Source organism: Ochotona princeps, chromosome 8 (genome assembly GCF_030435755.1).
Source record: "Ochotona princeps isolate mOchPri1 chromosome 8, mOchPri1.hap1, whole genome shotgun sequence".
NCBI lineage: Eukaryota > Metazoa > Chordata > Mammalia > Lagomorpha > Ochotonidae > Ochotona > Ochotona princeps.
Genome location: NC_080839.1, coordinates 12,861,065 through 12,887,935, shown reverse-complemented (window position 1 = coordinate 12,887,935; position 26,871 = coordinate 12,861,065). Strand labels below are relative to the sequence as shown.

Here is a 26,871-nt window from a genome sequence, read left to right as displayed (position 1 = left end):
CAGCCATAAAAGCAAAGTCCTATCTCTTACAACTAAATGAACACAGTTGGAAACCATAATGCTTAGTGGAATAAGCCAGTCCCCCAAAAGACAAATATCGTGCTTTTGCTGATCTTTGACAACTAATACACAGAACACAAAAATTATAATCTCTGTAAGCAAGATTAACATCCTGGAATCTAATTTCTGTTTACAGCTTCTGTCCACATTCCTGAGTAATAGTAGGATTTCCACTCATTTTCTTTTTCCTCTACTTACTATGTCATATCATTATCCATGGAAGTGTTAAGCCTGTGATTGTGAACCAAAAGGAAAATATTCGGAATAATTTAGGAAAAATATAAGGGGAGATATAGGGGACGAGGGAGTGGGGGTGGAATAGCTATGCTTTTAAATCTATATCGTGAAATAATAAAATCTACTCATTTTACATAAAGAAAGAATATAATTTTAAAAAGAGAAAGAAAACTAGGGTAATCCCAGGGCCTGGCTGGCTTATTTTCTCTCTCTGTCAGAAACCACTGTCCTTGTGGGGAGAGAGGCTGATTAACAGTACTACATAGTAGTTAAGAGAGAGAGAGAGAATACAACATGGTGACTACAATGGTAGTGGATGAGCACTGTACACATTTTTAAGAAGCAAGAAGAAAGAATTTTAAGTGTTTTCACCGTAAATAAATGATAACCAGAGAGATGGATATGTTTATCCTAATTTAAACATTACACAGGGAATGCATGCATTAAAACATCATATAGTCCCTCACAGACAGGCAGACTTTTAATGTAAGAAGTCTTCAAAAATTCATGGAATGTGTATATCATGAAAAAAAAAAACTTGGCATAGTCTTTAAAATTTTCTTAAAGGTGTTTTCATTTATCCTAAAAGCAAAAGTTACAGAGAAGAGGAGAGACAAACCTTCCATCCACTCCTTCACTCCCCAAATGGCCACAACAGCTGGGAGGGGCCCAGGTTACACTCAGGAAACTGGAAATCCACCTAGGGTCTCCTGAATGGGCAGAAGGGAGACAGGAACCAAAGCACCCTCGGCCATGTTTGTTTCTCTCCCAGACATATTAGCAGGCAGCTGGACTGGAAAGGAGCGGCCAGGACTTGAGCCCACATTCATATGAGATGCCAGCAATGCAGGCAGCAACCTACTCTGCTGCACTGTACCAGCCCAAGAGTTCTTTTCCTCTTTCTTTCTTTCTTTCTTTCTTTCTTTCTTTCTTTCTTTCTTTCTTTCTTTCTTTCTTTTCTTTCTTCCTTCCTTCCTTCCTTCCTTCCTTCCTTCCTTCCTTCGTTTCTTTCTTCCTTCCTTCCTTCCTTCCTTCCTTTCTTTCTTTCTTTCTTTCTTTTTCTGTATCAAAATGAACTTTTCCATTTTTCATGAGCTTTTAAAAAAATCTCTTTTATCAGGTTTCAATTTTTGTTGTAGACAAAGGAAGCAAAAGAAACGCCTGCCCTTCACTGCCCAAGGGCCAGTGTCTTGCAAATCGCTGAGTGTGCATCTGTTGATCATGATTTAGGGGTTTCCCTCAGGACAGTGAGTCAGCTGCCCGTTACTTCCTCATTAGAAGCTTCTAACATTCCTAAGTCCCTAACGCAGGACCCCACGGTTCCGTGAACTGTGCCCACTCCTCCTGGCCCCTGACCTTCAGCACAGGGAACAGGTACACAGTTCGACACAGGGAGAGAGCTTAGTAATACCCCAGTGATTCTTAATCAGCAGTCATGGAAGCAGTGAAGGGTTGACATGAATTGTGAGAGTTCCAGCACTATTGTTCACATAATGATCCGATTTTGTGATAATTTTCTTTTTAGTAAAAAAAAATCTCATTTATTCCAGGCTTTATGCACAAAAAGGTGACAGGTGGGGCTGAAAAAGCAGAAATGGAAAAATTTGAGCCTGGCAACAAAGACGTGAAAAGATTAAAACGTGATCTAATTCCAAAGCTTTGTTTCTATTTGTATCCTCCGTTATCAACTAAGAATGCTCTGGAAACAACAAAGTTTTATTCCTGAAGCAATGGTCCTAGCCCCCCAAGTTTGCCCAGATTCCCACAAGAGCCCCCCTAAGTCTTCCTCCGTGTTATTGAAATTGACCTCTACGTGTCATGGAAAAACTCATCCATTTGTGGAGGAAAGGAGCCTTGGAGGGCAGAGGTTTGCACAGTAGTCCAGCAGCCACGGTGTGAGGCCAGGAACCCTCACCTAGACACACTGCCGTGCCCCCAGATCCAAAGTGAGCCAAAGGTGGGGGCCGGGGAAGCGTGTAAGAGCCCAGCACCTCTTGAATGCATCAATGCTTACGTTCAAAGGCCTTCATTGCTCCCATTTTCAAATTCAAAAGCTTCAGTCCCAAAGTGACGTTCCTTGAGAAAACTGAACGGCAAGAGGCTTTGGGTCCTCGCAGAACTCACCCCATGAGCTAGGCTAGTCCATGTGTTCACCTGCAGCTCTGGCTTCTCTTTATCACCACAGACACAATCTGCTGACTTGTATCTGTCTCTCAGCTGTAGACAGCAAGACTCTTTCTGTTGGATCAGCAAGTCTGGGCTGTGTTTAGCAAACAGTAGGCTGGGATACACCAGCAGGTCACAAAATCAGTTGAATGTACCACGACAGACTTGAAATGACACAAAGCAGAAAGAAACTGCTGGAGGACATCATGTGTACAGTGCTAGCTCTGTCTTACAAAGTTTCCCTATTTAATCTCAGTTATGTATGTCTGTAAATACTGGGATACAATTTTAAAAGTCTACCTTTGACTTTAAGTCCTGATCAAAAGAATGGTAAAACTACTGTTTCTGGACCTATTTAGCATTCTGTGTTTAGCTGCAGGTGGAAGGGGAAGCTGGTATAACCTTGTTGACAATACCAATATTATTAAATACTTGGTCCCAGAAAACAATCATAGGAACACAAAAACAGACTCTGGAATGAATGTCACTGATAGTCATGAAAGATAGTCACATGACCTAAAAGATTGGTTGAATACTTACTGTATACCAGCCATAAAAACTTTACTGCACAAGCTTACGTTGTGGTTCAGTACATTAAGCCTCTGCCTAGAGTACTAACGTCTCATATGGCCACCTGTTCAAATCCCAATGCTCCACTTTCAATCCACCTCCCTGCTAATGCACCTGGGAACGTAGCAGAAAATGGTCTAAGCGCTTGAACCCCTGTACCCTCATGGGGGACCCAGACGGAATTCCTGACTCCTGGTTTCAGCCCAGCCCAATCCTGCTCATTGCAGATATGCGGGGAGTGAACTAGCATATGGAAGACATCTTTTTTCTGTAAGATTCTATGGACAGTATCAGTGTTTCTTTCCACACTTCAGTCCCCGAAAGTGATAAAGCTATATGTTTCAAAGTCTTCAGAGTAAAACTGTAACAACAAGGCACTAAAAGACCAATGAGGCCAAGATTTATGGGTTAATTTCAAATTCCAAAGGAAAAAACAGATGCACTCTCCATTCTGTAGAGAACAGTTAGCAGGTACTGGCATCCAGAAGTCCAGTTGGACAGGAGGAACAACTCCTCGTATCTAAAGCCCAGGATGGTAATGGTGGTTGACAACAACTGTGCATTTCGAAAGTGTTAGCAGAGAGAACTTTGGATGTGCCCAGCACAAAAGAGTAATGGCTATAATGATGGCTATGTCAGTTACCCTGACCTGACCCTTATACACTGTATATAAACACTGAAATGTCACATTGTAGCCCACAAAGATGTATGACGCGTATGTGTGTGTGTGTGTGTGTGTGATTTTAGTTTAAACATACAAAGAATCTCAGAGTCTTCTGAACAGAAACACTGCCTTCAGATCCTTGGTATCAGAATGAATGAAATCTTGAGGCATTTAGTCTGTATCTCCAGAGAGCTTGACACTTGCCCTGGGAAGCAGCAGGGCTCAGCGGGTTCCAGGATTGGATGCTGCCCGGAAGGGCCGCCCACAGTGGGACCCTGGAGGCTACTTACTCATCACATCTCCTTTCTAATGTCCTGGGAACAGGGCTCTGCTCTGCACTGCAGGGTGGTCCGAGGCAGCAAAGATCAGCAGGACCTGGCAGGTGCACAGGCCACAGGGTAAGATGGCCCTGCTTGGGCTCATGATGGACTGAGAGAGAACACAGCCCTGCAGAATGCACACTGGGGCCAGAAACGATGACTGGGTGGGGCAGAGAACCCTCTCTATATAGGGAGGTGAGAAACTCTGATGCCTAGGACCATGCTGCCACTGGGCATGCAGCCCATAAGACGCATCAAGGGAATGAGTCCGGGGAGAGAGCCGAGACTGGAGCACCACTGGTGGCTCAGAGTGGACCCTCACACGGAGCCGCCCAGTAGGAGTGCACATCTCTAGCTAACTCAGTGTCCCCAGTATTGTCCAACCCTCCCCTCTACGGGCTGAGAGCTCACTGCAAGTCTTGCCTCCGACCTTCTGACCTAACCCTGGAATCTGTGGGTTCTGTTCTTAGCTGCCACCAACCTGCTAGTTGGAAGGGGCAGTCACCTTCCTGGATGTCTAGGTGGAAACCAGCAACCTGGCAGGGTGTTCCCTGGCTCAGCAGGCTGCTAAGAAAGGCTGTGAGCAGTCATTGTCATGGCTGTCCCTGAAGACCTGGTCTTCAGGTCCAGCTGCACCCCTGGCCAGCTGTCTTGATTTTGTCTTTCCCTTATGGATCCGCACAACAACCCCAGAGGAATCATCACCCTGTGGATATAGATGTACTTGGGCACCTTCAGAGACATGGTCACACTAGGTTTCAGCTGAGTAGACACCATGGTTCACATGTAAGAGGCCCTCATGGTCAGCCCCTCTTGAGCTGTTTCCTCTCCCATGCGCACAGCATCCCTGCCTCTGACCTAGAGGGCAGGGTGCCAGGCTTCCTGGAAACTCATTCTGCCTCTTCAGATTTTCCATAGCTGCCTTGATTTGCTTGTGATCTCTTCCTCACTAAGGCTAAGCCTCTTCATCCTCCCATTTAGGCCCAAGTCTGCTGTTTTCAGGCAGATTTTCAACAGAGTTGAGCATGAAATTTAGACAAAAGGTCCAATATGGCCTCCCTCATTTCATCCTCTTCAGGAAGGCGTCTGGAGCACCCCAGTAGCTGCTACATCTGCCCACACTGGCATAAAGTGGGGAATTCTTGGGAGGTCATAGATGTCTGGGCTGAACCCTAACTGCCACATCAGCTGATGCCTGCATGTCCTGCACTCAGACCCAATGCTCAGGGTCACCTTCCTGCAGGTGCCTGTCCTCTCAGGAAGGGGAATTGAGCATAGATCCGAGCTGTCATTGGATCTTCCCTTCCTTCCCCAAAGATTAACTCTGGGTTTCCTCACACCTTGTACCCTACATTGCATACTTCTGGTGGCCCGCAGGACACACCATGCAGCCCCCTGCATGCTCTGCCTTCTGTGCTCTTGTCAGCTGTGGGAATGCATGGGGGTCAATCTCACTGTTCTCCCCAACGGATTAAAGCAGTGGGGCAGAGGTCTATTTGTAGGAGCCCTCAGTGGTCTTGTGCCATACATCAATCACCAAGTGTAATGATAACTTCAGAGCCTCTGTGAGCCAGGCATTGCAAGCTGAGCACTGTACAAATAAGGTCTCTATTAATCATGGCAGGGTCCAGGGGAGACACACATACACAGCAAGGCCAAGGAATGAGGTACTCAGAGACCTAGGATCACCGTGGATCTCCCCTAACACACACAGTACAATGGGGACCCATCGGGCCTGTCTGGCCTTTGGGGCTTACCATGCCTCCAGTGCACTCCCGGCAGTGCTGCAGGCAGCTGACGGTCTCCCATGTACTGTAGGCCTTCAGACCTGCCACCAGAGCCTGCAGCGAACGACTGCTGACCAGCTCCTTCCCCCGGAAGATATCCTCGTCCAGGAGGTTCCCAGCGTACCTGCAAGACAAAGAAGGGCCCTGTGATGCATGGATGTCACACAGCAGGGTGCAGTGGAGAAGGACTATGCCAGGAAACAACAGCGACAGTTCCACGTCCACAGTGGACCTCAAGGCCAAAACGCTCCTACCACGGTTAGCAAAAGGGCACCACGATGACATCCACAGCCCTGTATCTCCACCATTCTCCCCCCTCTTGAAAGCTTATCCTTAATCTGTTGGAGTTTACTTTTCCGCTGGTCATTAATAAGCCTCAGGGCTTGGCACCTTTTGGATCTCTTTTGGTCCACAGTTTTTGCATCATCTTCCAAGTTATTTTCTTACTAGTCACATACCCCAATGATTTCTCATGTCTCTTGTATTTGTCATGCTTTTTCACACCAGTGTTGAGAATTCTGATATGGATTGGCCAAAAGCAGAGGAATTGCCCCCAAACACGTCCACATCCTTGTCCCTGTGACCTATGAATAAATGACAGCATACGGCAAAGGAGACTTTGCAGGTGTGAGTCATTTAGGGAATATTTCGACTTGGGGATGATATAGTGGGCCCTCTATCAGGGAGTGGGGAGTCCTGTGGGTACACATAGGTCCTGATGAGGGTCAGGAAGACAGGCAACAGCAATGGGAAAATGAATGCAATCTGTGTGAAGCAGCCTGAGAAAGACCCAGCTGACCATTGGTGGCTTGGAAGGTGGAAGGACTTCATGGCATGTAAGGAGCCCACCCCTGGAAGCCAGAACATGCAAACCCAGAATCTTTCTGAGTTTCCATGAGGAAAACACCTTCCTTCAGACCAATGAGACTCATCTTGGAGTTCCAACTTGCAGAACTGTAGGATAAGAAGTTTGGGCCATTGGACCTGACACTATGGCTCAATGGCTAAATCCTCACCTTGCAAGCACTAGGATCCATATGGGTGCCTGTTTGTGTCCCGGCTGTTCCACTTCTCATTCAGTTCCCTGCTCATGGCCTGGGAAAGCAGTTTGTGCTATTTTAAGCCACCAGGGCCACAGCAATGAGTGACAGCAGCAACCAGAGAGGAGTATAATTTGAGACAGTCACTGTTTTCCTCCATTCTACAGCTACCCATAAGAACAAGTGCCACACAGTACATAACGATGTTTGCGGTTCGCCTCTCACTCTTCTCCCCATCAATTCTTTTTCTTCCTTTTTGACTTTCAAACCATTAAAGCTAGGCACAATAGTCAAAGGGGGTTGACATGCTGAGGTAAGAAGCTCCTTCCAGACACCTTAAACTCATTGGAAGAATCCAAGGAGGTAGCTGGACATGTGGCTTCATGGGACCATGTCTGCAGCTGAAGCCCCAGAGGCTGGAGACTGACAGCAGTATGGCTGTGCGAGGGCTGACTCACTGTTCATACACTAAGCATCATCTACCCACATGGTGACCAGTGGTTCCCAACTTGGGACAATTTGACTAGGGATTTTGTCACTTTACAACAGTGCAAGAGTAATAAACATGCAATGGAAATCACAGTTCCCATTTTTAGTTTGGCCTTTACCCAGCCTAGTGATGTGGGGAGACACACTCTCATGACGCTGGCCAGCAGCAGCAACAGCAGCAGGAAAACTCCTAGGCAGACCCACAGGGAGGAAGCGAAACAGCCAACACCAAGCAGTGTCTGTATTTCATCATGTCTACAACGTGCCTGTGTGTGTGTGTGTGTGTGTGTGTGTGTGTGACATACGCAATGCCTTATCAACTAGGCTTTGGGTTAGATGACTGTGCCCAACTTTAGGATAACATATCTCAGTGCGTTTTAGGTTCTTTAAACTCAGCTGTGATATTTGGTAGGCTAGGCGTATAAAAAAAAACTTGAGAGTGAAGATATTTTCCTCTTACAACGGTTTTCTCAAGGCACAATTCCCTTGTAAGTCGGGGAGTAGCTGAATTGGGGTTTTCTCCTCTAAAAATGTCAATATGATAAATAATACAGATTGGCTTTCAAATGTGAAATGAGTATAACATTCCTGGGATAAGCACCACTGGTCATAGTGCATTAAGATTTTTATAGTTTAAATAGCAATCTCCCGATAGTTTGTTTATAGGGAATAGTGCACTTTTAATGTCTTCATCTGGTGATTAGTAGCAGGATAATACTCCTGAAAGGAGCTGGAAGGTTTGTCCCTTCTTTACTTTTTGAATGTATAAATTGGTAGATTTCATTTCTCAAACATTTGATGAATTTTGCCAATGATGCTAAATTGGATATTCATGTTTTCTATTTCTTTTTGACTCCATCTGGTAATATATATCTTTCAAGAAATTTGTCTGCTTTATGCATACTATCAAGTGTGTGGTTGCTACATTTTTGTCATTATATAACACTATTTAATTTTATCCTTTCATTGTAAGATCTCTAGTGATGTCTCCTCATTAATCCCACATACTCTTCTTTATCTCCTTTTTATTTTTATCCATCTTTTGATTGATGTAGATTAAAGTCTATCAATTTCATCTATATTTTGAAAGTGAAAAAAAAGGTTTTTGGCTTAACTATTTTTTCCTCTATTGTTTGATCATTTGTTATTTTACTGCTTTTTGTTTGTCTTGTTTTAAAAAGCTTCCCACTCCACAAATGCTTGCAGTGGCCGAAGTCAAGATCCAGAAAGGCATGGCTGGCAGGGACCCAACTACCTAGGCTCTCACTGCTGCCTCCCGTGGTCAGCGCCAGCACCAGCAGGAATAAAGCGTTGGAGCTGGGAGCAGAACCCAAGAATTTCAATGTGAGCAGTGAACGCCTCAGGCAACACTCTAATTGCTGCTCTTAATGTCCTCCCTCTTTGCTTGTTGAGTTCTACTTTCACTTTTATTATTCCTTCTACTTACTTTGGGCTTCACTTGTTCCTATTTTACTCGTTTTTTTAAATGGAAATTTATACTATGGACTTTTTAATTTCATTTAAATATATATATATTTGTTTCTGTTTATTTGAAATACAAAAATAGAGACACACACAGAGGCTAAAAGAAATCTTACATCTTCCTGCTGATCACTACCAAACGCCTCACAGGCAGTGCTACATTGGACCAAAGTCAGGGACCTGGGGTTCACTCCAACAGACAGAGACCCAAGTCCTGCAGCCAGCACTTGTTACCTTCCAGGGCACATATTAACAGGAAGCTGGAATTGGAAGCAGCACCAAGCTCAAACCCAGGCTTTCTGATATGGGATACAGGCATCCCAAGCAGCATCCTAATTGTTGTGCCAGATACCTAGTCTCTTATTTCTTTCCTAAAGAGTACACATAACGGGTTAAGTCTTCTTCTGAGCACTGCTTCAGCTACATGCCATGATTTCAAAAGGACACATTTAATTTTAATCAAAATATCTTCTAATTTCCCTTATGATTTCCTCTTTAAGCACACCATGTGGCTGCACCATTCTGCGTTTATCCACACATCAGCTGATGGGCAGTGGGGTTGTTTTTTCACATTTGCTAGAAACATTCAGGTATATGCTTCTACGTGTGCACAAATGTTTTCAATTCTCTTGCACAAGCTAGTAGAGTGGAAGTGCTAGGTCATATGTAATTTCGTCCTTATATTTTGAGAAACTGTCCAAGTATCCTTCCATGTTCCATTGCTGTCAGCAACATACCAAAGTTCCATTTCACCTACATCTTTGTCAACTTTTATTATTGCCTTTTTCATTATAACCATGATAGCGAGTGTTAAGTACCATCTAATTTTTTATTTGTATCTCCATGACTAATAGTGATTTTAATCATTTCTGACATGCTTACTGGTCATTTGTATGTTTTCTGTGAAGAAATTCCTATTCAGGCTTTTGTCCATTTTTTAAATGGGTCATTTGTCTCTTATTGTAAACAGCAAATGTTCTCTACATGTGCAGCACAAGCTCCTTATCAGACATATATGATTTGCAAGTAATTCCTCCCATTCTGGGGATTGTCTTTTCATATTCCCAATGGCGTCCTTTGAAGCACACACACACACACAATCCACCTCTGATGAAACCCAGCTTACCTTTCGTTTCATGTTGCCACCTGTGCTTTTGGTTTTCCAGCTAAAAAATCATTGCCTGACCCACATACCCAAAGATTTACTTATCATGTATTCCAAGAGCTTTGTTGTCCTTAGGTCTCCGTCTGTGCTTTATTCTGAATGAGTGGTGTTGCACAGGATCTCATCTCCGTTACTTCGCATGCTGATGCCTGTCATCCCTACCACACCCCATGAACACACCGTCCCTTCTCCCATTGATTATCACAGCATCCTTATCAAAACTCAAATGAGCGCAAATTTACAAATTTCCTTCTGTCCTCTCAATTATCTTCCATCAATCTACAGCTCTATCCTATGCCAACAGTACACTGTCTTCATCACTACAGCTCTCTAGTAAAATTTCAGCTTGGGAAGTATGAGATCCACTTTCCTATTCCTACTCCAGATTATTTGAGCTATTCTAGGTTCTTTGCATTTCCACATAAATTTTAAGAACAGCTTGTCAGATCTGAAAAGCCAAGCTTCTCGAATTTGGATAGGCATTGCATAAAATGTGTAGACCCATTTGGAGAGCACTGCACCTTAACTTTATGAAGTCTAATGATCCAAAGACATGGGGTGCCTTTCCATATACTCACATCTCATTTAACTTCTACTGTTAAATCTATTCCTAGATATTATTATTCTTTTTGGTGCTATAAATGGATTATTTAATTGCATTTTTTTAGGTTTTTTTTCATTGCTAAGGTTTTATAGAAATACAACTGGCTTTTGTGTGTGTATATATATATACATATATATATACACACTAGTGTATATATATATATACATTAGTATATATATATATATATATATATACACACACACACACACATATATATATATTAGTGGAAAGGCAGATTACAGAGAGGAAAGACAGAGAGAAATATCTTCTATTAGCTGGCTCACTACCCAAATGCCCACAATGGCCAGAGCCAAGCCAACCTGAAACCAGGAGATTCCTCTTGGTATCCCACGTGGGTACGGGGTGCCAGGGCCTTGGGCCATCCTCCACTGCTTTCCCAGACTACAAGAAGGGAGCTAGATGGGAAAGGGAGCAACAGGGACACAAACCAGCCTCCATATGAATGCCAGTGCTTACAGGTAGAGGATTAGCCAGTTGGGCCATCCTGCTTATCCTGGTGTTGTATTCTTAAATCTTGCTGCATTTGTTTGTCAGTTCTAACAAATCTTAAATGAAGTCCTTCAGATTTTCTGTACATAAGACCATGTCATTTGCAAGTAGACATAGTTTACTTCTTTTTCTCTAATTCACAGATTTTTAAAATTATTTTTCTTGCCTACTTGTCTTGGCTGGACCTCCAACACAGCTGAATAAACAATAACAAAAAGATTAGACATCAGCGTGTTCTTCCTAATTTTAGGAGGAATGCATTCAATCTTTCACCGTTACATATGATGCCCACCTGTGGGGTTTTCATAGAGAGCTTTGTCAAGTAGAGAAAGTTTCCATGTATTTCTAGCTTGTCGTGTGTTTTTGTCATGGAAAGGTGTTGCAGTTAGTGTTTTCTCTGCATCTTAGAGGATTTAATTTTTTCTTCTATTAACATGGTATGTTACATTAATTGACTTTTTATTTGTGCATGTGAAGCCAGCCTTGTATGTCTGGAATAAATCTCACTTGGCCATGGTGTGCAATCTTTTCAATATGTTGCTGTATTCACATCATCAGCTCTTTGTTGAGGGTTTTTATATCAACCTTCATAAATGAAGTTATCTGCAGTATTCTTTTAATATCTCACTTAGTTTGATACTGCGTAACATCTGTCTCATAGAATTAGTTGGGAAATATCCATGCACTAATTTTTCAATACTTTTTGAAAGGCCTAGTATTAAATTCTTCACATGCATGGTAGAAATTCATCAGTAAAGTCATCTTGACTTGAGCTTTTCTTTGTGGAAACTTGTGCTTTTTAAAGCAATATCAATTAGAAAGTCAGGGTTACAGAGAGAGAGTTATGGAGAAACAGAGAAAGACTTTCCATCTGCTGGTTCACTCCTAAATGGTCCCAATAGCCAGAGCTGAATCTGGCTGAAGACAGGAATTGGGGAATTGTTCTCAGTCTGCCACATAGGTGATAGGGACTCAAGCCCTTGGGTCATCTTCCAACTGCCTTTCCAAGGCCATTAGCAGAGAACTGGATTGGAAGTGGAGCAGCTGGGAGGTAACTGGATTGGAAGTGGAGCAGCTGGCAGGTAACTGGATGAAAGTGGAGTAGCTGGGATGTAACTGGATTGGAAGCGGAGTAGCTGGAATGTAACTGGTGCCCACAGGTTATGTTGGCATCACAGGCGGCAGCTTTACCTGCTACCCACAACACTGGGTTAAAATTGGCAATATATTCTCCTGTAGATTTGATATTTATATGTATTAAATTTTGATAGTTCATTTCCCTTTACAATTCTATACATTTCATTTATCTGATTTTTTTTTTGCTCATTACTGCCCATTTTATTCGCATATAGTCCATTTTATTCCTGTAAGGTGAGATCTTCTTCATGACTTCCAGGGTTACTTTAAAGCTAGAATAATAACTTAGGGAGGACACGGAATTCACTAGCCATAAAATAAGCCAGACTTATTATCACCATTTCCTCCTCACCAAAAACAGCGTTTTAAAAAAACAAAGAGGCAAAACTGAGACTGGAAGAAAAACATTTCCTGTATACTGAAAGAACTTGCTTTTAGTATCTAGAAAATTCTTTTTTTACTGTATGTACATACATAACTGCTTTTAATATATAAATAATATATAATACCTAAATAGATAATTAAAAGATAACTCAATTTACAGGAATCTGCAAGGGATTTCAACAGACTGTTCACAAAAGAAATATATAATGAGCAGGATGTACATGAGACAGTGTTCAACATTATCCACCAGGTCAGTGGAATTTGAACTGCCAGCAGATACTACTTCATACCTACCAGTAATGGGAAAGGATGAAACAAGTGTGGATTAGGATGTGGAACAGTGAAACGTCCATACAAAGCTGCAGGGAGTGTAACATGGAATAATTTCCCAGAAAGATGGCAATGTCTCTTAAAATCAGTCATATACTTCCCTTCTCTAGGTGTTCACCCTAGAGAAATGAGAGTCTTGTTCAGGAATATTCTCTGTGACACAGTCATAGTAGCTAAAAACCTGGAAACAACTCAAATGCCTATCACCTGAAGAATACATGCAGAAATTATGATTTATTTATTTAATGCTCTTACTCAGCAATAAAAATGAAAGACTCATCAATTTCAAAGAATATGAAGACATTATGCTGAATGAAGTAATCTGGACATGAAAATGTACCCAGGGCCAGTGTTGTGGCATAATGAATTAGGCTGCCACTTGCAATATTGGCATCTTATATGGGTACAAATTTGGGTCCCAGTTATTCCACTTCTGATCCAGCTCCCTGCTCATGTGCCTAGGAAAGCACTGGAGGGTGGCCTAAGTGATCAGACCCATGCACTCACGTGGGAGACTTGGAAGAAACTCTTGCCTCCTAACTTCAGTCTGGCTCAGCCTTAGCCATTTAGGGAGTGAACCAACAGATGAAATCTCTCTCTCTCTCTCTCTCTTTTTCCTTCCTCCCCCCCCCCCCCCGCTTCCCTCACTCCCTCCCTCACTCTGTCTTTCAAATAATTAAAATAACTATTTTTAAAAATACCAAAAACTACATACAATAGGATTCCATTTATATGAAGTTCAAGAAAACAAAACATCCCAGCCAAGACATAGCTTGGGATGTCCACGTGCTGTGCTAGATGACTAGGGCTGGAGTCCTAGCTTTGCTCCTAACTCTACCTTCCTGCTAATGCGCACCCTGGGAGGAACAGGTGACAGTGCAGGCAACTCGGGCACTGCTACCCACATGGGAGATATGAACCAAGTTCCTGGTTTCCTACAATGGCCCGTCCCAGCACTTCAACTGCTGTGAACCAGCAGACAGATGGGAGACAGCACCCTCACTCTCTCTCTGTTTCTGTCTTCCCCCACCCCACTTCAAGTAAACAATTTTTAAAAGGATAGACAGGACTAAGCAACAGGAATATAAATCAGAAAGCTGTCTCTGCTATGGAAGTGAGGTAAGAGTCAAATGCCTGTTGCTATGAGGAAAGCTTCTAGGGCGATGGAGATACTCATTTGGTTTGGAGTGTGTATCAGTTGAAGTCCAAGAGCTGGGCATCTACTGTTTTTGCCACTTCAGCTCCTGAGGAAAAAGCAGACAAGGCACAGCCTCACTTCTTAAGACCCCACTCTCCCAGTCCCATGGGACTCAGAGGCCACTCTGCAGAAAGGCACTGATGATGGCTCTTAGTGGTCTTCACTCACCACCAAAGACCTCTCCACCTCTCCACACCACTATGCTGGGGACCAAATCCCAACTCACATTCTGGGGAGGACACACCTCATCCAGGTCACGGCAAAATGTTAACTACACAAGTGTGTCTGTTTCTCAAAATTCACTGAGTTATGCACGAAAATCTGTGCATTTCACCACATGCAAATTAAATTTGAAAAAGCACTGAAAAAATATTTTAAGTAACCGATGTTAGGTGTCAGTGATGTAATCTCCCAGGTGGCTTGGGTTGATTTTAGCATTGTTACCTGAAATTCAGGTTGCACAGCCTTGGCTTTGGCCTTTTGATGCCCAGCCTTAAGTGCAGGGGACACACCCAAGAGCTCCCAGCAAGCCCTGCACTGACTGTGTGACCCACGATTCAGCAGTGTCTCCTACAACTCTGTTCTTATAACCACCCAAACCTGCTTACCTGTCAGTGCACTTTCAAACACAAATACACGCCAGCTCTGTGATCCTCAGGAATTGTTGCAGTCAACACCAAGAACAGAATTGTACAAGTAGGGAGGAAAGAACTTAGGACAACAGTCCGAAGTTTCGGTTCTATTGTCTGGGCCCCGTGATCTTAGCCAAATTCCCATGCTTCCTTAGGTTGCAAGGGTGATAGCATGACACACAACTGCCCAGATAACACCCTAGTTCTTTGAAGAGAAATGGTTGAGAGGCATGGTTGAAAACCTGCAGTAAAGCCCAGCATGATGGCTCAATTGGCTAATCATACCCCTGCAAACACTGGGATCAGCTGCTTCACTTCCCATCCATCCAGCTCCCTGCTTGTGGCCTGGGAAAGCAGTCAAGGATAACCCAAAACCTTGGGTTCCTGCACCCACATGGGAGACTTGGAAGAAGCTCTGGCTCCTAGTTTCGGATTGGTTCAGCTCCAGCCATGGCGGTCACTTTGGGAACAAACGTGTGGATGAAAAATCTTTCTATCTCTCCTCTCCATGAAACTATTTTTCCAATAAAAATGGATACATCTTTAAAAAGAAAGAAAGCCCACTGTACAATATGACTTTCCACATGTACATATGATACAATTGCTGCTGTTGCCTTCAGTACTCACACAACACACATTTTGACCAATTTTTAAAAACTTTACTGTCAATCTGGAACTTTTACTGGATGACACAGATAGTTTTAACTGTTTGAGTCAGTAAGAAACAGTAGATATAGAACCAAGATTCGAACCTCATTCCTAACATGGGCTTCAGATTTTAACTCACTGTTAAGAAATCAAGTCCTAGGGCAGGCACTGTGGCACCCAGGGTAAGGTGCCTCCGTGTCACGGCATCCCATATGAGCACTGCTTCAAGTGGCAGCTGTTCTACTTTCAATTCAGCTCCTTGCCAACTCGTCTGAGGAAGCAGCAGAAGACAGCCCAGGTACTTCAACATTTGCACCCTTGTGGGAGATCCAGACTGAGTTCCAGGCTTCTGGCTTCAGCCTGGACCAACTCCGGCCCACTCTGGCCATTTGCGAAGTGAATCAGTGGATGTAAAATATTTCTCTCTGTCTCTCTGAAAGTCTGCCTTTCAAATACATAAGAAACCTGAGACAAGGAGAGAGAGAGAGAGAGAGAGAGAGAGAGAAAGAAGAAGAAGAAGAACAAACACAATGAAGCCCTGTGCCTGCCTCTTCCTAATCCTTCTGCATCCACCCATCTTATGGAAACAAACCCTGAAGCATCTCACCTGCTGACGAAGGTCAAGGCCAGTGCCGTGGCCACGTGAGGCATCAGCCGGAGAGTCTGTGTTTGGTGCTCAATGATCTTCACCTCCTCCTTGGCTTTGGGCCCGAATTGCCTCCGGCTAGAGGGAATCAACAGACACAACATTTACCTAAACCCTGTCAGTGATTTCATGCCTATAGAGAAAAGAGCCAGGCCAGAGACATTGCTTTGAGAATGCTTCAGAACCCAGGAACACCCAGGTCTCTCAAACTGCAGTCAGAACAAGTAGACATATGCAGCTACCGAGACAGGCCCAACAGAATGCTTTTTCAGCTCTTTTGCAAATTAACCCTCCCACCGCGGGCTATTTTTAAAGCAAAACATCTAAAGCACGGAGTAATTTTTACTTCTTAACATTTACATGACATTTTGTGGTTCCCAGTGCCCTGTGATCATTCATTATTCAGCCTTCCTTTGTTCGTGACATAATTAATAGGACAGGAGCTGTACACAGAACGTATTTCAAAAGGTCATTGTCAACAAGCAGGGTGAGGTTCGCCCTGTGTGTCCGTCAGATGCACAGGTGGGTCATTTCTTGCAGTTCTAAACCCCCTGCAGCTCCATGTGGAAAAGGTCTTCTGGAAGATAGCAACTGCAACACACTCCTTGTTGGGAGAAGCAAGGATTTTCTTAGAGCAACTGATGACAGTGGTAGTGAGATGGTCCCCAGGGGCAAGGTCCATGGGCAAACCCTGCAGGCTCTGGAAGCCGCAGCCCGCCAAGGGCCCAGACCTGTTGCAGAGGCTGCCCTCTGTCTGTTGCAGGCCTCAGCTCTCCAGTCCAGGTATGCTAGCATTCTCTCTTTGAGCAGCTTGGTGCTTCATATTGATTTCTGAAGAAACAACAATTTTGCACGCATACACACACATATGTGCATGCATGCACACAAGCACACATGGTGCTGTAACATCATACAGGCAGGGCATCCTTTCCTTCGGACCCCAATGACATAAGAAGACCCACCACCTCACTCAGAAAACAAGAGGGGAAAGCGCAAATTTTAGAAGTGTATCATGTCTAAGCATGACTTTTTAAAGTCTGAACTTGAGCATTGTCTGTTTTTGCAGGGAACAGGAGGGTACTATAATCCCTTAGTGCAGAAAGTATACACAATTAATGTACACAATTTATGTGAGAAGCAGGGAAATAGAGAACAAGGCAGACAGACAGAGAGCTCCCATCCATTGGTTCACTCCTCAAATGTCTGGAAGCCAGGAACTCAATGTCGGTCTCCCACGTGGGTGTCAGAGACCTGACTGCTTGCATCACCACCTGCTGCTGCCCATGCTGTATATGAGCAGAAAGTCAGAATGGAGAGCAGAGCCAGGACACAACCCAGGTCCCCAACAACGGAATGAGAGCACCCCCAGTGCAGGTGCCAACGCCTGCCCTGGAGGCTTGATTTCTAAGAACACAGACTTCTCTCAGGTGAGTCCAACCACTCACAGAGGGTTGTCTTGGGAACACCAGCTGTCCCTGTCCTTCCCCCAGCCCCAGTATCCAATTGAGACCTGTGGGGCATGGCAGCAATGAAAGACCTGGCAGAATCCAGGGAGACCGTGGCATGGTCATCATGGAACTGAAAGCCATACAGGCCTGGGCGCAGCAGCCATCATGTTAGGTCATTGCTAGGGACTGAATTCTGTCCCCAGATGATTATTTGGAGGTGTAGTTTGTATTAGGTGATCAGGTTAAATGAGGTCAAAAGACAGAGTCCTAATTGGGAATGGAGAGATCTCTTACATCTCTCTCTCTCTCTCTCTCTCTCTCTCTCTCTCTCTCTGTCACACACACACACACACACACACACACACACATCAAGGAAAGATCACATGAGGACACAACCCAAAGGCGGAATACAGTGCCCTCAGCAGCCGCAGGATGTGCCGGCGCCTCCCAGACTGTAAAACTCAGGAGAGCAAACGTCTGGTGTTCCAGCCACCCGGCTATACTGGTTTGAACCGGCAGCCCCTGCTGACAACCGCAGTCATTTCGCAAATTCCATGTGTCCACAGCCTCTTTTAACTTTCACGTGTAAGTGTTGTTGATTATACTGTAGCTTATCTATGATCACGGTGGTGAAATTCTCTACTGCCACACACAGACCACTCCCCTTGGGCACCATTGGGGTGTCTGCTCTGTGTCCAGGACCATACCAGCTCCTGTGCACACTGCAGTTGAGAAGGTTGGGCCCCACCACGGAGCTCACAGCCCAAGTGTCAGAGAATATTTAGATACCACCTTGGGTGCTGCGGGAACCTGGGGCACAGCTCCGTCCCCCACATCCCTGTCAATCACTGGTATCTCAGGATATGCCACAGGGCCATGGTTGCAGGCACTGGTGCACACAGCTACACCTAAAACAGTGACTCACCAATTTTGTGTCCCCACGTGTGAAGTCTTTGTTGGATCCAGCACATGGCACACACTCAACATTCGTCCATGAAGGAATGAATGGCTTTTGCCAACGAGAAGTGGATTTTTTCCACAGCTAAGAGCAACTGCCTAGGTTGTCTTGTACTTAGGCAAGCGTCCCACTGCTGCAAGAAAAGCAGCCAGTAGCTGTCAGGCATTCTGGGCCTGGTTAACACCAAATCTGTGTTAACAATACCAGTGTGCCAGCATAGTGGCCTATTTTACTTTCTTTCAAAAAAAAAAAAACAAAGATATGTGGGGAACTCTCAACACATCACAAAGTAGGGGAGCCTAGTCAGGGATAAGCCACTCTGCCCCTCAGGCATGCCATGCTCTGCTGTGCAGAAACTGGGATGCAGATTCCATGTTGTGGAGGGGACTAGAGCAGAGACCGCCTAAGGCATGTTTTACAGGTGAGGAGTGGCTTCTGGGGGCTTCCACAAGCCAGGCCAAAGCACTCACAGTAGGCAAAGGAGCTGAGACAGGATGGTTTAGAGGGTGGAAACTGGAGGGTATGTCCAGGTCATGGCAAGGAACCCATCCACAAGGGAGACCTGGGCTGCACCAAATAGCATTGCCACTGCCCACTGGTCCACACAAAAGCTGGAGCTGAGGGGCATGCCTAGCTAGGCTAGTATCTGCCCGTGAGTGTTGGGGCAGCAAGGGTCGAGCTACATCAGGCTGGGCTGCAGCACCACCAGAATGTGAGAGAATTTGATCCAGGGGCCAATTCTGTACGTTATCTGTGGACTCACCTCTGTGGGACTGCAGGACCTGCTGGTTTCCATGAGATGGGGTAGGTGATAGGCCAAGCTAGGTTGGACCATGAAATTTACCGACACATGGTAAAGCCAGAGCTGGGAGGAGGCTGGGCTGGGCCAGGCTGCAGTACCTGTCTGCCACATGGAAAGGCTGGGACTGAGGGCAGACCATGCCAAGCAGGGCTGCTGTACCCACCAGCATGCATGAGACCTGGTGCAGGGAGCAGGCCTGGTAGGGGAACTTGGGGAATTCCTCTATTAGGTTACAGTTCCTGCTGTGGAGCACAAGAACTGGGAGTGGGCCAGCCTGGACCAGGCTACAGTACTCGCCAGCAAGAGCCAGAATGGTTGTGGTCTAGTCAGGTCATAGTACCACCAGTGAATGCCAGGAGTGATGACAGGCCACATCAAGCTGGGCTGCAGCACTTGTCAGCATATATGTGGGCCAGGTCTGGGGGAGGGTCAGGCTAGACCAACTTGCAGCACACTGGCAATAGTAAGAGCCAGGGCGAACTGAGTTAGGCCATAACACTCACAAATTCACATGAAGGCCAGGGCTGGGGTGGACCAGGCTGGGCTAGGCTCTAGTATCTGCGAGCAAATGCCAAGATTGGGGGCAGGCAATGCTAGACTGGACCGCGGCACCTGCCGGCACATTCAAGACCCAGGACTGGAAGTGGACTTGGTAAGAGAACTTCAGGCCCTTTTCTATTAGGCTGCTGCTTCTACCAGTAAGTTTAAGAGTTGGCTCTAGGGACTGGCCAGGCTGGGCAGGGCCTAGTATGAGAGCCAGACGTAATACAGGGTAGACTGGACTAAGCTGCAGCACATGTGAACACCAGGGCTGGGACAGGCCTAGTGGTGGTTACTGTGGCTTGCCCCAACTAGGCTGCAGCACCCACTAGCGTGCATGAAGGTCATAGCTGTGGCAAGCTGGGTTGGACTAGGCTACAGCACCCACAGTTCACATGAGAGACAGAGGTGGAGATGGAACTGACAAGGCAGCTACATATACCAGCATATGGTTTGTACATTGGCCAGTGCAGGTGACGAACTGAACCTGACTCTGCACTAGCTGGTACACATAAGAATCAAGTCTGAGGTCACCCCAGGCAAGAGTTCTTGGGGGGCTCCCAATCACTGGACTCAAATCCCAGCCACAGAGAAAATCACAAAATAAGTGGTCCGACCTTGAAGTAGATATATTAGGAATGGGCCTCCTCAGTTGCCCATGCTTGTTAGTGGACAGCATGCCCAGAAGCACCTGGGGGACATGACAGCCAGCTCATCTAGAGCAGAACAGGTTGGACCACTCTCCTGGCCAAGCTTTGCAGCATGTTCCTGGGTCTGTGGATGCACTAAGATGGATAAGGTTGACTTGGTCAGCCAATAGACCTTGGAAAAATTCTCTCATCCCTGGTGCAATGAAATCAACAATGTCTCAGAACTATCAAAACCACCCAAGTAACACCCTTGGAACACTTTCCCCAACATAAGGTTCTCTTTTTTTAAAATATTTATTTTATTTTTATTGGAAAGTCAAATATCCAGAGAGGAGGAGGGACAGAAATCTTCCATCCACCGATTCATTCCTCAAGCAGCCACAACGGCCAGAGCTGCGCTGATCCGAAGCCAGGAGCCAGGAGCCTCTTCCGGGTTTCCCATGTGGGTACAGGGTCCCAAGGCTTTGGGCCATCCCTGACTGCTTTCTCAGACCACAAGCAGAGAGCTGAATGGAAAGCGGGGCCACCAGGATTAGAACTGGTACCTATATGGGATCCTGGTGGGTACAAGGCAAGGACTTTAGCCACTAGGCTACCGTGCCTGGCCCCCAACATCAGGTTCTCCAATGCATCATCAAAAGACTGTCCCCTATTCCTGGGTGCTGATGTAGTTTGAGAGTAAAGAACAGACCCTTTCCTTTCCCCACATCCCCAGTGGACACAGAAGTATAAAAAGAAAAGATCTGAAACATTTGTCCTAACCACCTTCTACCATATACCCTAATTAGAGGCCCAAATCCCTCTCAACTACATAAACAACATTAAAAGTAAAATTTAAACATTAAAAAAGAAAAGAAAAGACAAAGAAAAATAGGTTTTGCCCTTGCCACACAGGTCAAGTGTGGCAGACTGGACCACATGGACCTCCATGAAGGTTTTCGGGCACAAGATTTAACCCCTGACCTGTTGTGCCTGAGTTTCCTGATATTAGCACAGCTAGTCACTGCCCCATTTCTTCTTTGACCTCACAAATGGCCTGGGTGACAGGTGCAGAGCAGAGGGAGATCACAGCGGTATGTGTAGTTGGGCTTCAAGGTATCCTGGATTAACAACGAGGAGAGAATTCAACAAATCCCCTGCTGAGTCATCAGAGGATTTCACAAAAGCCAAGAGAGCACATAAGTATCTGAGTCCCAATCTACCGTTCTTGAAAAACAAAAAGACATCATTCCTTTGATGTGGTCTGCAGGGGCCCAGTGGTCACCATCTTTGAGGTGGACCTGGCCATCTCCCAAAGCAAGGCCCCTGAGTTCAGTCCATGCACTGACGTTGGCTACTGCACCCTGGCCACAGCGATGATTTGCTTGCTTGCTTTTTAATGTAGAATGAATTTGTCTCACCACCAGACCTGGTTCATTGTATTCCTGACTGACATACAGCCAGGCATGGGCTCTCAGCACCAGGCAAGAAGTTTGTTGGGAGAAGCCCTAGGGAGTACCCAGCACTGGCCAGTCCACTGGGGACAGAGCCCACACATCTTGACTTGGCATTCAGGAGTGCACATCGTCCTGACTTGAGGGTTCCACATACTCTCCCAGCTAAGCCCCTTCAGTGACTGCCACCACATGGGCCTCTGCCTCAGCCTGCAGCTGGCCTCGCCCTCAAGAGCCAGCTACCCAACAGGACTGTGCTGCTCCTTCTCTGCACAGGGGTTTGTCTTGTCCTTCCACAAAGTAGGGCTTATCCTCCGGATGCCCTAGCATGTCTTCTGCTACACCACCCCCGTCCCTTACCACGTGACCCAGCATCTCTCTTGCAAGAGTACCCTGTGTGGGCCCGGCGGCACGGCCTAGCGGCTAAAGTCCTCGCCTTGAAAGCCCCAGGATCCCATATGGGCGCCGGTTCTAATCCCGGCAGCTCCACTTCCCATCCAGCTCCCTGCTTGTGGCCTGGGAAAGCAGTTGAGGACGGCCCAATGCACTGGGACACTGCACCCGCGTGGGAAACCCGGAAGAGGTTCCAGGTTCCCGGCTTCGGATCGGTGCGCATCGGCCCGTTGCGGCTCACTTGGGGAGTGAATCATCGGACGGAAGATCTTCCTCTCTGTCTCTCCTCTCTGTATATCTGGCTGTAATAAAATGAATAAATCTTTAAAAAAAAAAAAAGAGTACCCTGTGTGTCTGCATTGTGTGAAACACGTGCTTCTGATGTTTTTGACATCTAAGGCCGTGCCACCATGTCACTCAGCTTTGTGTTACTACAGCAAACTAATTTCACAAAGCAGCTAACTTCATGAAGAGAAAGGATATTAACCTTTCTTTTTAACTATAGAAGGCTGGAACACCAAACTAAATAGTGTAGGCTCAGAAAACACCAACCCTGCCTGCTGTACTAGGTGGTAAAGAGTGGTGGAGAGAGTGCAAACCAGTGAAAGGAATCAACTCCTGTCAAGGGAAGACAGAGAACAGGTGGGACTGGACTCCGGCTTTTGTAACAACCCAGGAGTCCCAGGAGAATCACTTAAGGCTCCTTCGGTCAAAGGAGCAAGCCTTGGTCACAGCAGATTTTAAGGGACATCATTAAGCAACAGGGGAAACACAGTACTGACCCTGGAGGGATAGCACCTCCAAACACCAGCTAATTGCTAAGGTCAGTGAGTGACCCTCCACCAGGGAGTCACTCTGCAGAGAAGGAGAGACAAAGATCTTCCATTGGCTGGTTCACTCCCCAAGTGGCCACAATGGCCAGAGCTGTGCAGATCTAAAGCCAGGAGCCAAGAGCTTCTTCCAGGTCTCTCAGGTAAGTGCAGGTGCTCTTGCCCCTATAGTGACACATGTGCGGTGAAAGTGAGAGCAGGATTTACTTAGACTGAGTGAACATGCATTCACACATAAGTGTTGGTCACACAGAGAAATATTTGCCGTGTGTGGACCAGAGAGAGCAAGGAAGGAGGTCTGAGAGACCCCATAAGCAAGGACCAGAAGTCAAAAGGTCAACTGGCTGTCCCCACATCTGGTGGTTCCCTTTATGGAGACTGGGCGGTTCCCTAACTGAATAAGCCAATAGCATCGTGTTTGGCAAGAGGTTTAGAGTGCATGAGGCTTTCTGGGAGCTTCGTGGTTCCTTCACGTGGAGTTCAACTTCTATGTGGCCCTCATGGTACTGTTTCCAGGTGCATCATGGGAAAGTGGGTGGACTGGACTGACAGGTTAGGGGCTGGAGTTACAGTGCAAGGCTGACAGAAAAAGTGATTTATTCGCACCTAATATTCCTGTCTATTTCCTCCATAGCACCCTTGTTCTTCTTGGGGTGTCTGAACATCCCAGCTCTCAGGCATTGGAGTGCAATGGCTTGGGGGTGATGGATGGGGTAGAGGAATTAGATCAGAGATGCACAAATGGAATGAGTACAAGGGGTCAACTTTTTTATGCCCAACTGTCCCCCCTCCACCTCAGCCCTGCAACTGGTTCTTGGGTCAGGGACCAGCAGGAAACAAGGCGTGGGAAGAAGGCAGGCAGCACCCAGCTCCTCCTTCTCCATCTGCTTTACGACACTGACAAGCCCAAAGCGTTGATCAATGGAGCTTCTCCAGGCTTCTCTCCCATCAGATATGTTCCCTGGCTTCTCCAGTGACGATGCTGAGGTTCCTGACCTTCCTCCTGTCCGTGACTGCCACCAGCGTCCCCAAGCTAACAGCCTCTGAGCACTCAGCTCTGACACTCCACAGTCAGCCTCCTATTTGTGTTCTCAGGAGTGCCGGTGGCCACACCAAGGGCCAACACAGTGCGGGTCAGCCCTCCACATGCCAGGGTCCTGGCATGCTGCCCTGAGTACAGCTCGCAGCTGCAGTCCCTGTAGCTGACCAGTAATTAGCCCCTGCCAGATTGTTTCATTGTTGCAGTTTATGATCTTTATGGACACAAAACTCTCTATTCTTTTCTTCCACGGGGTGACTATTTTGCCTTAAACACACTCTCTCTCTCTCTCTCTCTCTCTCTTGCAAAGGCTCTATTTTTCTCAGAAAACATAATTTTACTTTCCGCATCCAAAACTGAAAAAGCAACCCCACGTTACTTAACTTTAAAAAAAAAATGTTCATGAGCCTTAGAAACAAAACTGGGTGGGTGTGTGCACAATGACATCCCATGAAAATGAAGCCAGAGCTCAGAAAGCACTGTGAATGATGCCATCTGAAATTATAGATTTGAAGAGCTATTTCTGGATGCCAGCAACTCCTGAGGCCTGGAGGAAACATTTACTGCAGGTTGTTCGATTTCATTCCCACTTAATTTTGAGCCCGGCTGCTTGAAGCAACATTCGTACAAAGTGACACGGCTATTAATCACTGCGGCGGCTACTGCAGGCGCACCCTCTGGGGAAACTGCACGCCTGCCCTGCCCGCTCTCCCTCAGGTCTCTTCTCCCTAAGGAGGCAGACGACCTACTAAAAAGATAATTGCTTCCCGTGTTTCGTGCTCCGCAGCATCATTGCATCAGTCTGCTTTGAGTGACATGCAGTCAGACTAGGGAGGAGCTGCAGCTGGGTCCCTGTCCTTGACTTTGGGACATCTTGGGGTGCCAGCCGCATGAAGGCATGGCTCAGCAGGAGGGAGGGTGGGGGGAAAAAACCTCCTCCTTCACTGTCGAGGTGCTAACCTTTGCCACCAGAAGCTGAGCTCCTCCTGGGACCCAGGCCACATTCCCTTGACTTCCTTTGTTCATTAATGACCGAGCCACAGACTGCCTACAAGCGAGAATGGGTCACCGCACCACACCTCAACAGCCTCCATGAAATCCCACCAGCCTCTAGCAGAGCCCTCAGGTCATCTAGTCCTGTTTCTTCTGCTTTCTCCTAGACAAAAGCAAGACTTTTTTCCAGGCCAGATTTCTAATGTCCATGACTGGACCCAGCAAATTTGGCCACCAGGATATAAAGCCCCAGCTTTGTAGAATCAAGTAATATGTGGGAGTCAGAGACCTAAGCCTCACGATATCCAACCTGGCATCAAGTTTGGGATTGCCAAAGGGGCCAGGTTGTACACAACCCCTGCTTCATAACTTTTTTTTTTTGGTTGAATGTCCTGTGGTTTCTCCTTGGGGTTCTGAGCAAGAATGCGTCAAATCCTCAGGGGCTGTGTACAGCTTGCAATCTCCCATGCTTGAGATGCCAAGTCCACCTGGCAGCTTCCAATCCACCTGCTGAGGAATGTGTGGTGGTGTGTGTGTGCCATACAGATGGATATTTCCCTAATAGGAGCCTTGACTGTGATTGAATATGCAATAATGGCCCTATAGAAAAGGTTATCTAAGTATCCTCCAAATTCTGTCTAAGTCTGTCAACCCAACCAGCACACAACAGAAGAAATGACTCTTAGTGGCTGAGAAAAGACCAATGTTAATTTTTAGACATGAGAATATTTCTTTTCTTTTTTAGAAAAAAAAAGATTTTAAAAAGATGTATCTATTCATTTGAAATACAAAACTACAGAGAGAGCTAGAGAGACAGAAATCTTCCATCTGTTGGTTCATTCCATACACGACCAAAGCCAGGATCCCATAATGCCATCTGGGTCTCCTGTGTGGGTGGCAGGGTCCCAAGTACCTGAGCTGTCATCCTCTGCTTTCCCAGGCACATTAGTAGAGAGCTTAATCAGATGCAGAACAACCAGATTCAAACTGGCACACATATAGGATGTTGTTGTTACAGGCAGGCACATAACCTGTTGTACCACAGTGTCCACCCCTTCATGGAAATGTTTCAAACACGGAAACATTTTAGACATGAAAATATCTCAGGAAGGAGACATGGAAAATATGAGACCACCACTGCTCTGGTGTCATTATCGTGAAGCTTCACAGGGACTAAGGTCAATTCCATACCCCCGCCCCCAGCCTGCAGACAGTAGAGCCCGAGTTTGCTAGGCTAAACAGTATAGCTCTTCAGGGCAAGAGCCCTGGCTCTTTATTTCCATCTTTTTTCAAAGTTAGTATCAGATGAAAATGTCATACACACAGGCTACCATCCCCAACAGGACATGCAGGGTGAAGTGTCCGATGGAAACTGCACCTGCTGCTGCTCCAGACTGTAAGGACCCGTGACCAATCCATTAACACTGGCAGAACAATGTTGAATGGAGAAGCCACAGTTCCACAGATGACCGGATGAAGCCATCCCTCACGCAAGCGCACAGTGACCCCAGTGAACACCCTGGATCCCATTGTGAAGTGGTTAAGACATTATTTGGGACATAAAGCACCTGCCCCCCGCCCCATAGCACAGTGCCTGGCTTCTCATCCTGGCCGTGCTCTGCATTCCAGCTTCTTCCCACAGGCAACCTAGGAGGAAGAAGGAAATGACTCCAATCATTAGACTTGGAAGACCTAGACTGAATTCTCTGCTTCAGG

General features: G+C 46.0%; 1 protein-coding gene across 1 annotated transcript in view; it reads right to left on the bottom strand.

Annotated features, from left to right (window-relative positions):
• The window catches only part of ACOXL (acyl-CoA oxidase like), a 312,000-nt gene that overhangs the window by 144,342 nt on the left and 140,787 nt on the right, over positions 1 to 26,871 (bottom strand). Inside the window, exons 11-12 of the mRNA XM_058667609.1 lie at positions 16,031 to 16,147; positions 5,775 to 5,928 (exon numbers count right to left, since the gene is read on the bottom strand). Coding sequence (XP_058523592.1) covers positions 5,775 to 5,928; positions 16,031 to 16,147 — 271 coding nt within the window. The remainder of the gene's footprint in view (positions 1 to 5,774; positions 5,929 to 16,030; positions 16,148 to 26,871) is intronic.